Consider the following 18,263-nt stretch of genomic DNA (forward strand, 5'->3'; position numbering starts at 1 on the left):
CCAAATTTTCCTAGCTGGTGATTTAAATCAATCTCATCCAAATTTCCCTTTTAAGGATGGCACTGTGATTTAAGAATGAATAGTAAAGGCCGGGCACAATGGCTCACGCCTGTAATCCCAGCACTTTGGGAGGCCGAGGCGGGTGGATCACGAAGTCAAGAGATCGAGACCATCCTGGCTAACACGGTGAAACCCTGCCCCCACTAAAAATACAAAAAATTAGCCGGACACGGTGGCAGGCACCTGTAGTCGCAGCTACTCGGGAGGCTGAGGCATGAGAATGGCGTGAACCCGGGAGGCGGAGCTTGCAGTGAGCTGGAGCACCACTGCACTCCAGCCTGGGCGACAGAGTGAGACTCCGTCTCAAAAAAAAAAAAAAAAAAAAAAAAGAATGAATAGTAGAACATCACTGGTACTTACATATTTGTTCACAACTAACTTTTCAAAGACATCTTTAAAAATGTTTTATAGCAGTCAACTATATGTTAGGTAGTTTGGATCAAGATGTAGGTAAAGAAGGTCCAATAATATGTTAATCCACAGAAGACTTAGATAGGATGTATAACATTCACCATCATCAAATCAAATTGCAATTATGAGATGCCATGCCATGACAAGTTTCATAGTTCTGATTGTTGACTCTCAATAACAGTTTAACAAAATATTGTATCCAATTTCAACTTAACAACTCTGCTATTAAGAAAAATCTGTTTTCATAATGCAAAGACATTATCCCTTATAAAAATTGTAATGATCTAGGGCCTGGCAATGTGGCTCACTCCCATAATCCTAGTGCTTTGGAAGGTCAAAGCCAGAGGATTGCTTGAGATCCAGAGTTTGAAGCCAGCTTAGTCAACATAGTGAGACTCTATCTCAACAAAAAATAAAGAATAAAAATTTAGCCAAGCCTGGTGGCGAACACTTGCAGTACTAGCTACTTAAGAGGCTGAGGTGGGAGGATCACTGGAGCCCAGGAGATCAAGGTTGGAGTGAGCTATTATCACATCCTTGCACTCCAGCCTGAGCAACAAACTGAGACCCTGTCTATAAAAAAAAAAAAAAAAAAAAATTACAAATTAAAAGAAAAGAAATACAGCTGCTCTGCCTACAGAGTAGCCATTCTTTATTCCTTTATTTTCTTAATAAACTGCTTTCACTTTTAAAAAATAAAATTTTCTAAGGATAAGATAAATATTTATTTTTTAAATCTGGGGGGAAAATAAAAAACAAGAAAAATCTGTATCAGTGTTTAAAAGAGAAAATATTCTTAGAAACTGAATTTTATAAATATAAAACATTAAAAATTATTAAATGTTCTTGATAAAATTTCAGACAGGACTCGGTGTCTTTCTTATAATAATCATTCACACAGTGTTATAAGGAAAGGCATCTTTTAGTCCCTACAAACTACTGAGACCTTTCCAGTTTATATTTGGTCTTCCTAAATCAGTAGATAAATAAAATGAATGGGTCAATTTGTGACATTATAAGACAAATTCTACAATTTTAATGTTCTAGGAATTTCCAGAACTATAATTAGCTGTTATTTAAAAAGGGTTTTTCAGAATTATCTGATTTTGCATTTTTTTCTCAAAAGTATAAACAAACTCTCCCTCATTATTAAGCTCACTAATTCCTGCTTGAGCATTCCTTTCTTTCCTGTTTTGTTTTTCCCAATTTATAAACACCCTTTACCTTGTTTTACCATTATTGTACTTACTGTTCTTGCTTTGTGCTTTATAAATGTATACTTTGTGTCCTGTCTGTCTATCTATCTATCTATCTATCTATCTATCTATCTATCTATCTATCTATCCATCCATCCATCTATCCAAATACTATTACTTTTGCACATAGGTTATTTTCTCGTGTGAAAAAGCACTTAGGTTACTTAGCACAAGCTAAAACACTCGTCATGCACTGCGCAATCACAATGAATTAATACATAAGTCCTAATTTAAATGTTAGTAAATCCTTTTTCCTCTGTCTCTCCACAAATTTTTTAAAGCCACTTGGAAAAAAGACAGCTAATGAAACCATCACTAAAATAAACTTAATTAAGGCCTAGGAATTGTCTGTAAAGATAATTAAATATAATTCTAAATAGATGAAATGCTGAGGTGGGAAACTAAGAAACGAAGAGAGAGGGAGAAAAGAAGGGATCAATCTTTTACTAATGAGATTTCTGGGCTGATCAGGGAAAAACAGTGTACAGAAAATTCTCTCAGTTCTCTCTCACTGTTTTCTAGGAATGTTTAAACAACAGTATATCACTTGATCTCAAACTCTCTTGTTCATCATTAATAATTATGGATTACTAAAGAAATGAGGATAGTGTGTTGTTAAGAGGCAGGTGACAGTCAGTCCATTTGAATTAGAAGCCTAATTCTGTCATTTATTAGCTCTATGACCATAAGTCTAAGCACCTTCATCTCTTCATCTATATTAATAGGATAATAAAAGCACTTATTTCATCAGGTTATTAAATGTGATAATATATGTCAAAGGCTTAGCAGAATTCCTGATACTGAAAAAATACATTTAAAATGTTAGATGCTTATCTTTTTTTTTTTTTTTTTTTTTTTTTAAACGGAGTCTCACTTTGTTACCCAGGCTGTAGTGCAATGGCATGATCTTGGCTCACTGCAACCTCTGCCTCCTGGGTTCAAGCGATTCTCTTGCCTCAGCCTCCCAAGTAGCTGGGATTACAGGCATGCACCACTACGCCCAGCTAATTTTTGTATTTTTAGTAGAGATGAGGTTTCATCATGTTGGTCGGGCTGGTCTCCAACTCCTGATCTCAGGTGATCCCCCCGCCTTGGCCTCCCAAAGTGCTGAGATTACAGGCGTAAGCCACCACGCCCAGTCGACGCTTATCTTTTTACATCCATTGTGAGTAAAGCATTTTGTTCATAACCCATGTAGACCCAATCACATTATTTCTCTACTTGAAACTCTACATTGGCATCCCACTGCCCCTAGAATTAACTGCATACTCAAAGCCCTCTCATAATCATCTCTCATCATTACTTATCTTCTACTCTAAACCAAGCCCCACTAGACTTCAGTCCCTCAAATTGTACCACACATACCTTGATGCCTCCACATCTTTCTATTTGAAGTTCATTTTGCATGATCATTCCTCCCCCTCTCTTCCTTCAAAATGTAAACATCACTTCATCTGAGAATTTTTCCCTGACACAGGGACTAGTTAAGATCAACCAGCTTGAAGTTTATGGAGGGAAATCTCTCTTGACCAGAAGGTGTCAAGACTGAAAATGAAAGCCAAGATGCTGAGACTGACCTGTGAGAAGTATAAAAACAGCCTCAGACTGCTTATCTCTAAACTGCTCGTTATTAGCTGTAAGTGCACTTGTAGTTTAAGCCAGAAATGACAAATGACAACTCTTGAGCCAAATCCAGCCAGATACCCATTTTTATAAACAGTTTTACTGAAATACGGTCTGCCTGTTAGCTTACTATTACCTATAGTTGTAAAGTTCAGTAGTTGCAACAGAGACCAAATGATCCAGAAAGCCTAAATTATTTACTATCTAGCCCAAGCTTGTCCAACTTGCAGCCCGTGGGCCACATGCAGCCCAGGACAGCTTTGAATGTTGCCCAACACAAATTCATAAACTTTCTTAAAACATTAAGAGATTTTTGTGATTTTATTTTATTATTTATTTATTTATTTGCTCATCAGCTATCATTAGAGTATTTCATATGTGGCCCAAAACAATTCTTCTTCTTCCAATGTGGCCCAGGGAAGCCAAAAGATTGGATACCCCTAATCTAGACCTTTACAAAAGTTTGCTGACCCTTGGTTTAATTTAAGCTACTGTTAGTTAGGTTTTGTTACAGCCAAAGCATCCTAACTGGTACAGTTTTACTTTTTACTTTTCCTACTGGAAAAATTCATCTGACTTTACTATAATCATTTGCATACCTTCCCTTCTATACATGTTTATATTTCCACCTGTGTGAAAGCTCCAAGCAGTACTGGCACTAACATTTATATCCTTATTACCTAACATAGTACCTGACAAGTAGAAGGCATTTAAATATTGTTGACTGAACAAGTAAACAGATGAATGAATGTGCATATTTGATAATGAATATTTAAATATTAAATATTTAATAAAAATTAACATGTACATTAGGTGCTCTGAGTGATACAAAAGATTCTAAGTCCAGAATGGCTTGAAAATCAGGGTTAGGAAATATAAGAATCTGTGTGCACCTCAGCACTAAGCAGGGGAAAGGGCACCCTAACACAACACTACCCTCTACTATGGCCCACTAAAACCATAATGCAGACTAGCCACAGTTTTTTGGCATCAGTCCCCGGTGCCCTTTTATTTTGCACCTCTTATTTTGACTTTGTTCATTGCCTTTGTTGAGATTAATGTTAAGAAATAACAGCAAATACAACACTATCATCTTGTAAACTTGCCATCCAGGAATTGGTCCACTTGAACACGATCAACTATGAGTGAGAGATGAGTCTAACCTGGAAAGTTGCCTTAGATATTCAAGATTAATGTTACCATATGAGAACCTTTTTTAACACAATCTAACCTTCCTGTTTTATTCACTCTCTCATATTTCTTACCTTTAAAATCCCCCATATAATATTTTACATAATATAAATGTTATACAACTACACAAGTATTATTCTAAAAAAGTAAAATTTGGTGAGGTGGAAGGCAAAACTTTAATGACCAGTAAAAATCATAGCTTTCTTCCATAGCCATGTAATTTTTAAAAACAAAACCAAAAGAAGAAAAAATTTTAAAAGGAATCAGAAGCAAGGCAGTTTCTTTTTTTTTTTTTTTTTTTTTTTTTTGAGACGGAGTCTCGCTCTGTCGCCCGGGCTGGACTGCAGTGGCCGGATCTCAGCTCACTGCAAGCTCCGCCTCCCGGGTTTACGCCATTCTCCCGCCTCAGCCTCCCGAGTAGCTGGGACTACAGGCGCCGCCACCTCGCCCGGCTAGTTTTTTGTATTTTTTTTAGTAGAGACGGGGTTTCACCGTGTTAGCCAGGATGGTCTCGACCTCCTGACCTCGTGATCCGCCCGTCTCGGCCTCCCAAAGTGCTGGGATTACAGGCTTGAGCCACCGCGCCCGGCCGCAAGGCAGTTTCTTGATTGAAAAGTTGTATTCATTAAGCATACTTTCCAGACTCAGAACCCTACTGTATGTAAATTCTCCCTTCGAATTTATCATCCTATTGACTTTCTCCTGTTACCAAGAGATTTCCCCCAAACACTTTCTGCCTTCATTCCATTATACCAGTGCTGGCTAGCTCAGCCTCCCCACCCTTACAGACAGGTATCTAACTTCTAACTCCTCTCCTGTAACATTTCACAATCCTTAAAACTACAAGAGGACAGAACTCAGAATTTTACAGGAACATAATTGATCACTGTACATTAATGGTTGTGGGATGATCAGGCGAACAAAAGTCACATAAAAATAATGTTATCCTCTTCCAAACTCTACCACAAACTTAACATTTAAAGAATACTTAAAAGCCAACAATCTAGGCAGATTTATGTAACATCACTATAAATTTGGAAATAAAAAATGAACAAACGACTGTGAAAATGAAAGGAATGAGGAAGGAATTCCCTATCTTTTAATAAACTTAATAATTATAGAATCAAGATGTCAGGATGCTATAACTACAATCCTAGTAAAATGGTAAACATGGAAAACTAATACATTAAAGATAAACACATTTATATTGAAGTATTAAAATAAATATATTCACACAAGACATTGAAAGACTGACAAAAGAGGATAAATTCCAACATTAGATTCTACTTCTTAGAATAAAAGACCTCAATTATAATTTTGAATAAAACGAACAAGATGCTGTGAATTTACTCTGTTAAAATAAGATTGTTTGATTTTAATGTTTTCTAATTTGACAAACACTTATGAGTGGATTTCAAGTTCTGTCTCTAAATGGACAAAACTAGAATCTCATTGTTTTAATAATAGCAATTCTATGAAAAACAAAATCCAGACCTTATAAGCAGACACACTCACTCTTACACACACATACACCCTAATATTGCCCAAGCTCCCATTCCATATTTCAAAAAGGCTTAAACAATAGTAAATCACATGGTCTCCTCTTTCTGTTTCAACTTTATACTTTTCCCCTAACAGCTTTACAATAAGGAAATAAACATTTTTAATCACTAAGTAGTCTTCAAATTTTAAGTTCATACTCAGAACAAAGGAAACAGAATATGAAACTTTCCTACAGAATTAGGCAAATTTTCCTCTACTAACATACTAAACTTTGATATTGCTATTTATATTGATTCCAATATTGTTATATTATTATTAAATAAAAATAGAAATGAAAATGTACCACAGTAACAATCTGAGATAACTATTTTGATTTATCCTTTCTTCTTTCTCTACTGTATTCTCTCTTTTTGTTCCATTTTCTTCTACTCTTATAGCAACTGAGTCACAAGAAAAACCTCAGAGAACAAAAATGTAGTTTGAACATCACCATGGAATCACCAAGTCCTTACCAGATAAGATTTGCTTCAACTTACCCACGTTTGATGTTATGTAATTCCTTGTCCTTCCCTTTGTCCTTCTCCTTTTCTCTTTTCTCTTTATCTCTGCCTTTACGTCGTTCTCTATCCCGAGACCGACTACGTGTTCTTCTGTGACTGGACCTTTCACTGCTACGACTGTGAGAACGGAGACGAGGTCTTGACCTGGACCTATGGTAAGCAGATTTTGTTAAATAAACTTACTGTATAAGTTGTATTATGAAAAGTAAATACTCTTTTAAATTATCTGAAAAAAAACTACTTAGTTTTAGTTGTGGACTCAGAATTAAATAATCATGTGAAGCAAGCACCTGAATATGATTCTTTATGAGTAAATGCTCTCACTTGAAATAATATGTGGGAAATATATATGCTAACTTTATAGGAAATAATGATGCAGTTAAAAAGTGTTTGCCTTAAAGGTTCAAATCTAGTCTTAATTATTCACATCTCCTCAAATAATGTATCTAATTTAATCTATAAGGATAGGGCTTTCCTTTTCTCTACAATCGTTGCTTCCATATCTATTCAAGCTTATTTCTTATTTCTAATTGTTCCAATATAAATATTGATCCACTCCAATCCAGCTATTCTTTGTATTTAATGCATTATGGTACAATACTAAGAAGTAATTATTTCAGGTTCTGGTTACAGTATTGATTTAAAACAAACAAACAAACAAACAAACTCTATCAGACTGACAATCCTACAGATAATTTTTAAAAACAACCCAGGTTGACCCTTGAACAACATGGGTTTCAACTGCATGGATCCACTTACAGGTGGATTTTCTTCCATCTCTGCCACCACTGAGACAGCAAGGCAAACCCTTCCTCTGCCTCTTCCTCCTGAGCCTATTCAACATGAAGATGAGGATGACAACCTTTATGATGATCCACTTCCACTTAGTGAATATTAAATATATTTTATCTTCATGCAGGGTGCGGTGGCTCATGCCTGTAATCCCAGCACTTTGGGAGGCCAAGGCAGGTAGATCACTTGAGGGCAGGAGATCGAGACCAGCCTGGCCAACACGGTAAAACCTCGCCTCTACTAAAAATACAAAAATTAGCTGGGCGTGGTAGCTCATGCCTGTAATCCCAGCTACTCGAGAAGCTGAAACAGGAGACTTGCTTAAATCTGGGAGGTGGAGGCTGCAGTGAGCCCAGACTGTACCACTGCACTCCAGCCTGGGCGACAGAGAAAGACTCCGTCTCAAAAACAAACAAATAAACAACAACAACAAAAACAGAATTGTTGCCATTTTAATCCAACCACGTGATTTTCCTGCTAAACAAAACAATAAACAAACAAAAGTATGTTTTTCAGAGGAAAATAACAGAGTTTTCATAGTACTCACTTTGTCCAGGATAAAAACCCAAAATTCCTAGATAAATGAAGAAACACAAAAAATGTGTTCTCTTCTTAAAAGACAGTATATGAAAAGCAACTGAGATTAAACTAGATGTTAAAATTAACAGATAAGGATTTTAAAGCAGTAAGTTTAACTAGGCTAATAATGAATATAAAATTAAGCAATCTCAATAGGAATACCAGAACATGAAAAAAAAATTCTGTAACTGAAAAACACAGTCTCTGAAATTAAAATTATGCTGGATGAGATTAAAAGCACACTGGTAATAACAGAGGAAAGAATCTGTATACATGCAAATAAATCGATCAAAATTACCCATTATGAAGAACTAAGAGGAAAAAGATTGTTAATAAGAAAGACCCTCAGGGATCTGTGTGACAAGATTCAAATGCCTAACAAGCTTATTTAAACCCAGAAATAGAGAAAACAGAGGATGAAGCAGAAAACATTTTTTCAGTGGTGAGCAAAAAATTTTCCAAAGTTAATAAAAGAAAAATTTACAGATTCTTTATTAGAAGTTCAACAAACCAAGTAAGATAAATATTAAGAAGACCATGATTAGAAATACTATAGTCAAACTGAAAAACACTAAAGGTGTAGAGAAATCTTGAAAGTATTCAGAGGAAAAACAACACATTACATACAGGTGAACAATGATACCAACTATTGCCACTGACTTCTTATCAAAAACAATGGAAATCAGAAGACAGTGGAATGAAATTCTTAACATGGTGAAAGAAAACAAAAGGTCAACCTAGAATTTTATACCCAGCAAAAATATCCCTCAAAAAATGAAAGTAAAATAAGGACATTTTTTAGACAAAGGAAAAGTAAACAAATATCAACAGAAGACTTGCATTACAATAAATACTAAAGAAAGTTCTTCAGGCCGAAAAGGAATGATAACAGATGAAAACGTGGATCTTTAGGAAGGAATGAAGACTACCAGAAAGTAAATAAATAGGTAAGTATCAAAAACTGTTTATTTCCCTTAATTTATTTAAAACACATATAAGTGCTCAAAGTAAAAATAATAGTATTTTACTCTAAGGTTTATAATGAAGGTAGACATAATACAAATAATCTCTATAGAATAAAGCATGGGGCAGGTAAATAAACCTATACTGTTAAAAGGTTTCTATATTTCACATTAAATGGTGAAATAATAATTCTAAGTACACTGAAATGTTAAGAGCATACACTGTAATCCTTAGAGCAACTACTAAAAAAAGAAGAAAATAAGTATGCTAAAAAGTCAATAGATTAATTTTAAAGGAATTATTAAAAATACTCATTAATCCAAAAGGAAGCTGGAAAGGAAGCAAAAAGAAAAAAAGGCAAATACATAAAATAATAAAATGATAGACTAATTATATCATAAGTACATTAGATATTAATAAACAAAATATTGTAAAAAGGCTGTTTGTCAAAGGTATAAAAAGCAATACTGTATGCCATCTAGAAGAACGACTATATGCTATCTACAAAATATGTACTTTAAATAAGCAGACACAGATAGGTTAAAAGTAAATGTCTAGGCCAGGCGCAGTGGCTCACGCCTGTAATCCCAGCACTTTGGGAGGCCGAAGTGAGCGGATCACGAGGTCACGAGATTGAGACCATCCTGGCCAACACGGTGAAACCCCATCTCTATTAAAAAATACAAAAAATTAGCTGGGCCTGGTGGCGAGCACCTGTAGTCCCAGCTACTCAGGAGGCTGAGGCAGGAGAATGGCGTGAACCCGGGAGGTGGAGCTTGCAGGGAGCCAAGATAGTGCCACTGCACTCCAGCCTGGGCGGCGAGAGAGACTCTGTCTCAAAAAAAAAAAAAAAAAAAAAAAAAAAAAAAAAAAAAAAGTAAATGGCTAAAAAGATATACATCATATAAACAGCAAGTACAGGAAAGCTGAAGTTAATATATTAATACCACCTAAACTAGACTTCAGAAACTAAGAGTATCACCCAAAATAAAAATGGATACTTCATGATAATCAAAGGATCAATTCCTAGGTAGAAATCATGCAGAACATGTTTATCTGACCGAAACAGAATTAAATTAGAATTTAACAATAAAACATACAGAAAAACTCCAGATATATGGAAACCAAATAATACACTTTCAAATAATCCATGAGTCAAGTAAGAAAGCACAAAGGAAATTTAAAAGTATTTTGAACTGAATGAAAATGAAAAATACAACATATGAGAGTTTGTGGGATGCAGCTAAAGCAATGTTTAGGGAGACATTTATAGTTTTAAATGTTTATATTAGAAAAGAAGAAATATCTAAAATCAATTACCTAAGGTTTCACTTTAAGAAGCTACAAAAAGAAGAGCAAAGCACTATAAACCAAAGTAGCTGGAAGAAAGGAATCACTAAAGAGAAAAATCAATGGAAGGAAAAACTAAAAAAGCCAAAATCTGGTACCCTGAGAATATCAATAAAATTAATGTCTCAGCTAAAGTGATCAAATGAAAGAAAAAGAGCAAATACAAATAACCAATACAAATTACCGAAGAATAAAGAATGTGGATGATGGAGACATCACATGAACTCATCCTAGATACTTAGAATATATATTAGTCCATTTTCACTCTGCTGAAAAAGACATACCTGAGACTCGGAAATTTACAAAAGAAAGAGATTTACTGGACCTACAGTTCCACATGGCTGGGGAGGCCTCAAAATCATGGTGGAAGGCAAGGAGTAGCAAGTCACATCTTATGTGGATGGCAGCCGGCAAAGAAAGAGCTTGGGCTAGAAACTCCCATTTTTAAAACCAACAGATCTCATGAGACCCATTCACCATCATGAGAACAGCACGGGAAAGACCCGCTCCTATGATTCAGTCATCTCCCACGGGGTCTCTCCCACAACACATGGAAATTATGGGAGCTACAATTTGAGATTTGGGTGGGGACACAGAGCCAAACTGTATCATGATATATGTAAGTCTTTAAGAGAATTACATGGCTTTCAGCAGCAGTAACATTTGTCCTTGTCCATCTCTAATGCGTTCACTTAATAAATAAAGAAGAATATTGGATCAGAAACCCGCAAACTTTCTTAATGTGAGTTTAAGAAATTTCTTCCTTTTCTTCCTTCCTTCCTCCTTTCCTTTCCTTTTCCTTTTCTTCTTTCCTTTCCTTCCTACATTTCTTCATTCCTTTATTTATTTATTTGAGACAAGGTCTAACTCTGTCACCCAGGCTGGAGTGCAGCAGCATGATCATATCCTACACAACCTCAAATTCCCTGACTCAAGCGATCCTCCCGCATCAGCCTCCCAAGTAGCTGGGACTACATATGCGTGCCACCATGCTCAGCTAATTGTGTGTGTGTGTGTGTGTGTGAGAGTGTGTGTGTGTGTGTGTGTGTGTGTGTGTGTCTATATAGATGGGGTCTATTTTGTCCAGGCTGGTCTTAAACTCCTAGCTTCAAGTGATCTTCCCATGTCAGCCTCCCAAAGTTCTGGGATTATAGGCATGAGCTACTACATCAACCTGCAGTTATAATATTTATTGCTGCTGTTAACATAGGTTTAATTATTTTATTGTCCTAATTTACAAATATGAAATTTCTACCATTTGCTCTATAAGTTTCTTTGACTATGCCTTAATTTTGACACGAGTATCTTTCTATATCAAAATTTTATCATCACAACTTACTGTCCCCACAGATATTACCTGATTCCTTTCTGATTAAATTTTCTATTATGTGTAAATACGTGGAAATTTTAACAGATTACTAAAATCTTTGAGTAATAATCAGTCAAATTTTTAAGTTTTCTGATAAAAAAAGCAATAACAATGTAAATGGAAGGCAGCCTTATTTTGTGATAACCTCAGCCACTATAAATACATTATATGCATATAGACATACAGAATATTTTCATTATTTGGTTCCATATTATTTAGGACCAAAATATGATTCTGGCAATTAACTGTGAAAATACAGAGTAACAAAAGACAGGCGAGTTAAACATTAATACAATTCTAAGGCTTATTTTTAAACTAAATCTGTAACAAAAGCTCATTTCTTATTCATTTGCCTCTTTTTATTAAAAAAATACATATACTGTTGGACAAAATATACACTATTTTGGCTCCAGATGAGGTGGATTTTGGTAAAATCGTGTTTTTACTGTACCCTTAAAATTAAATGTATCTGTTACTAATATGCTCAAAGTTACATACGTATTCAGATTTAGAAGATAAAGAAATCCTCAAATAATAGTGCCCTTGAACAAGCTATTACCTCTCTGAGCTTCTGTTTCCTTATGTGCAAAATGACAGTAATATTTACCTTACCATGGGAATGAAATAATATTACCTGAGTTGTGAAATAACACAAGTGATTTGGGAGAAGGAGGCAGGCACTAGGAAAGAAGTTAACTGAGGGAGGTACTAATTTGAGTGAATTTGTAAAATCTGAATCAGAAGCATATGAAATATGTTTCCCTCACACCATAGCATTCTGATTTTGACAGACCTTTAAAATCTCAAGGCTGGCATAAGAATCGCTCAAGGTTCAATGTATGTCTTTTATATAGGAAAGTGAATAATAATAATCTGAAGGACTAAAATCCTTGTCTTCACAGATAACCCTCGGCAGCCAAATACATGATCTTCAGCGGTCTGCTATTAACAGGAAGACCATATCACCTATCATCTAAGTCTTGAAGCCTTTGGAGGATAAAAGGAAATATCTGGGGGATATGTAGGTCTTGAAGAAGGTACTATAACATGAAGACAACAGGGCTTAATTGGCACTGTCCCAGAGGAAGCAGAGTCTGATCACATTTCTATCACTATTATAGAAAAATGGGATACTGCAATTAGCAGTGAGGTCTTCTATCAAGTACTATCTACCCAACCCTCCCTAGCACCTTATTTCCCAATCTTCGACTTCTCCCAACTTACCAATTAATTAACCAAGCTCAGTTATCTCCAAACCCATCTCACAGTTTTCCCTAACACAAGGACTCTACTATAGAAACATATGCCTGCCATTTTCCAAACTAATTGTGCTCACTATTTACCCTACATCTTCATACAAGCAATTCGTGTCTTGAAAATTCTGGTATATTCTATAAATGTTGCTGGTGTGGCTCAATAAACTGTGATAGCAATAGCAGATCTATAAGTCAAGTCACATGATGTTAAATTCAAAGAAAGTAGTAAGTTTTAAAACATCAGAGTATGCACAGTATGCATAGTATAAGCTATTGGACCTTCCCCCTGCCCTTTGTGTCTTAATGTTCATTGTTTTAATCCTCACACTGTCTGCCTCTTAATCATGCTTATAGATTGCAAGTAGCAAAAAGTGAGTCTGAAGAAAATATGTGTGAAAAAGACAGTAAATGCAAAAACAAAGAGAGAAAAAAAATTATTCAAAGCTGTTAAAAACAACCATGAAACCAAGCACAGATTGAAATAAACTAAGCTGCTAACTTCTTAGTTGTCGTAAGAATTGACTTTACACAATTTTGAGTAAAACTCACATCCTGGACATACGAACAACTCCATTTACTTTATTAAGTAACTTTACTTACAAATTTGAATGGTCCTCATCAAGAAGAAAGTAGAAGTTCAGGGTAAAAAGATTTCCTACCCAGACCAAACAAACAAAAAGCCAAAGAAACTATATTAAAATTTAAGACTTATTTATCCCTCATTCCTTAAATAAATATATCTCTGATAAATCACTCTAGAAGTCTCTAGAGTACCAAAGTCAATATGGAGATCTATTATAAGCAAAGAAACATTTGATAAAAAATGTGGCACTCTAGAACATCCAATATATAAGCAATAAATGGACAGCAAGATGTCCTATTATACCAGATAAATGCTTTCAATATCTACAGAATAAGAAAAGTCCCTGCAACATCTCTACATAAAATGAATTACTGCCCTAAAAAAACAATTTATCAAGTTTCTTAATTGGCTAATAAGTTCTAAACACATGTAATCAAAACAAATACCCTAATATTTTGTCTTTCAAAAGAAAACTACAATACTTCAAGTAGTCTATTCAGTTAAGTTCTACCTATAAATAAAGACTACATTTACCATAAAATAAAACTGTAATTAAAATTAAATAATCACACATTGAATAAAAATAACATGGATTCCATGTCAGGATGACATTTTGAACATGGATACCTAATTTCACTCCCTACTAAATTTCAACTAAAATGATAAAAATAAGAGGAATTTTTTTAAGGATCCATTCTAGGAAAGAGATGCGCTTTGGAAAGGAAGGTGTCCACCAGTGGCTTGGTGATAAAGAAAAACTAGGAAACAAGGTACTGAAGTTCAGAGATCTACAAAAACAAGATCATAAATGATGCCTGTAGTCTCAGCTACCTGAGAGTCTGAGGCAGGAGAATCACTTGACTCTAGGAGTTAGAAGGCTGCAGTAAGCTCAGATTGGAGTGAGCCACTGTACTCCAGCCTGCATGACTGAGCGAGACCCTATTTCTAATAAAATGAAAGAAAGAAACTCCACCTCATGATACTAAACAATAGAGTGCCATTCAAGAAGGCTTAAAGTCATATGAAATCTTCAGTCCATTTACAGTATTGTCTATTACTGCTGATCGAGGAAAATTATCAAGAATGACATAAAAAGAAAATCCAACATCCATACAAAGCAACTATAAGAAACAGAAATAATCAAAATTTTTCAAAAAATGCAAATATATCTCACCAAAAACCATGAAATAGAGAAGACTATAACATAGCACTAGAAAATGAATCAAACATAAAGAAACAAGCAAAAAAAAAAAAAAAATCCAGGGCAAAAATAGACAAACAACAGGGAGATATGAAATGACCATTATCTGATTTTAGGGAAAAGCTCAATTTATTTAAAATAAAAATAAAATAACTAAAATTAAAATAAGTCATCCCAGAAATGAATATTAAATTACAACATGCTCACATAATAAGAGACATAGATGTTAATGATGAAAAGGGCCAAGAGAAAGAAAACAAAAGTAGTGAAAAATTTCAGAAAAAAGTTACAGAAAGAAGAGGCACACAATGAACAACCAACTAGTTGAGGTTCCAAAAGAAAACACAAGGTAACAGATCATTACAATCATAATGCAAGAACAGTCCTGTAACTAAAGCCATCCACATGTAGAAAGGGTCCACCACAGGGAAATAAACTACCCATAATTAACCCTGAGATATATACTGATTAAGTTACTGCTCATTAAAGATAAAGGAAAAAGAATATTCTGATTAAGTCACTAACAAAGAAAGACAAGTTGATACCAGTCTCAACTGCATGATACACAGCAAAACAATGGCTTTAATTTTTTTTGAGAAACTCAAGAGGGAATAAGTATGTTGGCCATGTTACATCCCACTGGCCATGTATTCCAGCCAAGCTATCCTTCAAAAATCAAAGCCACAGAAAAACAAAAAGTAATAAAAGTAGTAATTTATGTTAGATTTATATAAGTCAAGACCATGCAACAATTTCTAGGTAAGTCACTGAAGGTATAATTAAAATAATATAAACTAGTCACCTAATAGAAAATAAAATGAAATAAAATTAGTCCAAAGAAGAAAGTAGAAAAAAAAGAAAAAATGGATTGCACAAATAGAAAACGAAGAATAAGATGGTAGAATTAAATCCAAATATATCAGTAATTAATAAATATAAATGGACTAAATAATACAATCGAAAGATTGTCCAACTGAAGGCAACAAACTACAAGCAGCTTTCAAAATGAACATCTTAAGTATTAAAACAAAGAAGAGTTCAAAGTAAAGGCAGAGAAAAAAAGATCATGCACGCACTAACAAAAAGAAAGTAAGATGGTGAAACCATACCAATGTCAGATAAAGTAGACTTCAAAATAAAGGCTACTATTAGAGACAGTCCTTGATGATAAGGGTAATCCCAAAAGTGTGTATTAATCTAACATTCCTGAATTTATAAATATGTAATAAAAGAGCCTCAAAATATGTAAAGCAGAAGTTGACAAAACTTAAAGGCAGAATCTTGATTGTGGATTTGTAATGTAAATTTAGAAAGTAAAGACACAGAAGATTTGAACTCATGGTTAAATTTACCTATTAACTATACTTCAAAACTTCTTAATACTCATTCTTATCAAATGTACCTATAATATTTCTTAAAATAAACTATATGGTGGGCCACGAAGGTAACCTCAACACATTTCAAATCTAGAAAGCATTCAGATTATGTTTTCTAACTATAGTACAATTAAGGAAGAAAACAATAAACAAAAGACAACTAGAAGAATCCCCAAATGTTTGGAAATTAAGTAATACATGTTTATATATCCCAAGGGAAAGAAGAAATCACAATGAGAATCTTTAAAATATGTGAATCAAATAAAAGCTAAAATATAACACATCAAAAATTTGTAGAATATATCTACAGCACAGCTCAGACGAAAATTTATAGAGCTATAAAGGCACAAATAAGAAAAGAATGAAAGCTAAAAATAAATCATCTAAGCACCCATCTCAAAGGGAAAAAAAACAGAAAAGTAAACTCAAAAGGTAAAAGGAAAGAAATAAAGAGAAAAGAAGCAAATAATGAAACAAAAGATCAAGAAAGACCAAAGTTGATTTCTTGAAAGATTAATAAGGTTGATAAATTATTCACAGAAATTATTCTTTTAAAAAAGAAATCACAAATAAAATAATCAATATTAGATTTAAATCATCTTTTGCCCATATGGGTTAAAAGCTATGAAAATAATCTTTCTACCATAAACAACTAGAAAAGCAGATAAAATGTATGAAACAACTGATTCAGATACTACGCAACAGGCAGCCTAGGGATATGATTCCTAACCTTAGGTGTACCTCAGTTTACTGCCTTTAGAAACTTTCCAGACCACAGAGCAGGAAGAGGGAACCTAAACAAAAGCCTGGTGGATCTGCTGAGCTAAGGAGACAGACAGACCGGGTCTGCTGAGCTAAGGAGACAGAGACAGACCTTCAGGTAGATCAAGGTTGCTAGGATTTGCAAAGCTCTGTATCAAACAGAAGGAAGTTTGACGGAAAGAGGAATACAGAAATCTGAAGTAGCGTCCCCTCGATCTTCTGATGAATTCTAATCTATAAATATGTGAGGTGAAATTCCATGGAACCAGGGAAAAATATACTGGAAAACTAAAAAATTCCTAAATACCACACAGGGGGAGAAACAGAGTTCCCACAAGCCAGGAGACACCTTCTACCAAAGGCATTGCATAGAGTCAAGTATTAACACTGGAACAAAATTAGCCAGAAAAAATGTATCCTAGACCCATCTTAACAAAGCCTAAAAATAAGCCTTGATATTTGTAAAGTATAGCAACGTGATGAGGTTATCTCATGGCTTCATGAGAGTTTATTATACTATTCTCTACTTCAATGAATGCTTAATTTTTCTACATTCAAAGGTTAAAAAAATTATTTGAACCTTCATTTATATATCTGTTATTTGAAACTAACCATAAAAATCACAGTGGCCAGTTTTTCAGTCCAATCCATATAAACCTATTCAGAAATTACCTGAAACCTTATATAAATACACCCACCAGCAACAATGCTATTTTGGGGGGAAAAATATAAATATTGTGAATTTTAACTAAGACAAATTAAGCAAATAGATATTTTACAGCTTTGAGTATTTACTGACCCTCATCTGCCTAAGAGAAATCTGTTCATATCAGCATAGGTGTCAAATGTTCTAAACCGTAAAACCAGAGTCAACTGTCCTTACCAGAGGCAGAGGCTCAAGCCTCTACTTGCTGTGTAGATCAAGTGTTTGTAAAGAGGGGTTGTTTGTATATTCCTAATATGTAATTCTAGTTATATTGCTCAATTGAATAACATATCTTATCAAAATGCCAGAAACATTTATTTGGACCTATAACACATATCAAGTTTTACTACTGAGCTATCAGAATGCAAAGCTGGTAAATAAAAATCAAAACCAATCTCCCCTTTACTATAATAGTTAATGCTCTAAAATATGTATAATAATATGCTTGTTTAGTATATGTCTCGTTTAGCAACATGATAGGGCATAACACCTTCCCCTATTATTACCAAGGATCATCTATGTGCTAAGAAGCATACAAGCTATATTCATGTACTTTATCTCACTCAATTCTCCAGTTTTAAACAAATAGCTGTTGTTATCAACCCTTTTGGTGCTTTGGATATTTTTTCCCTATTGGGGGACAGCTGTTTGGTTTTGTTTTTACTTTGAGAAAACTGGACTCTTAAAAGTTCAGAGGTCACAGAGTCAACGAGTGATAAAAC

At 34.4% G+C, this 18,263-nt stretch overlaps 1 protein-coding gene across 1 annotated transcript in view; it reads right to left on the minus strand.

The window, feature by feature from the left end:
* RSRC1 (arginine and serine rich coiled-coil 1) overlaps positions 1 to 18,263 on the minus strand; it is a 426,163-nt gene that overhangs the window by 335,513 nt on the left and 72,387 nt on the right. The window contains exon 4 of the mRNA XM_030928335.1: positions 6,581 to 6,754. Coding sequence (XP_030784195.1) covers positions 6,581 to 6,754 — 174 coding nt within the window. The remainder of the gene's footprint in view (positions 1 to 6,580; positions 6,755 to 18,263) is intronic.

The sequence above is a fragment of the Rhinopithecus roxellana genome, chromosome 1 (genome assembly GCF_007565055.1).
Source record: "Rhinopithecus roxellana isolate Shanxi Qingling chromosome 1, ASM756505v1, whole genome shotgun sequence".
In the NCBI taxonomy this organism is placed as follows: Eukaryota; Metazoa; Chordata; class Mammalia; order Primates; family Cercopithecidae; genus Rhinopithecus; species Rhinopithecus roxellana.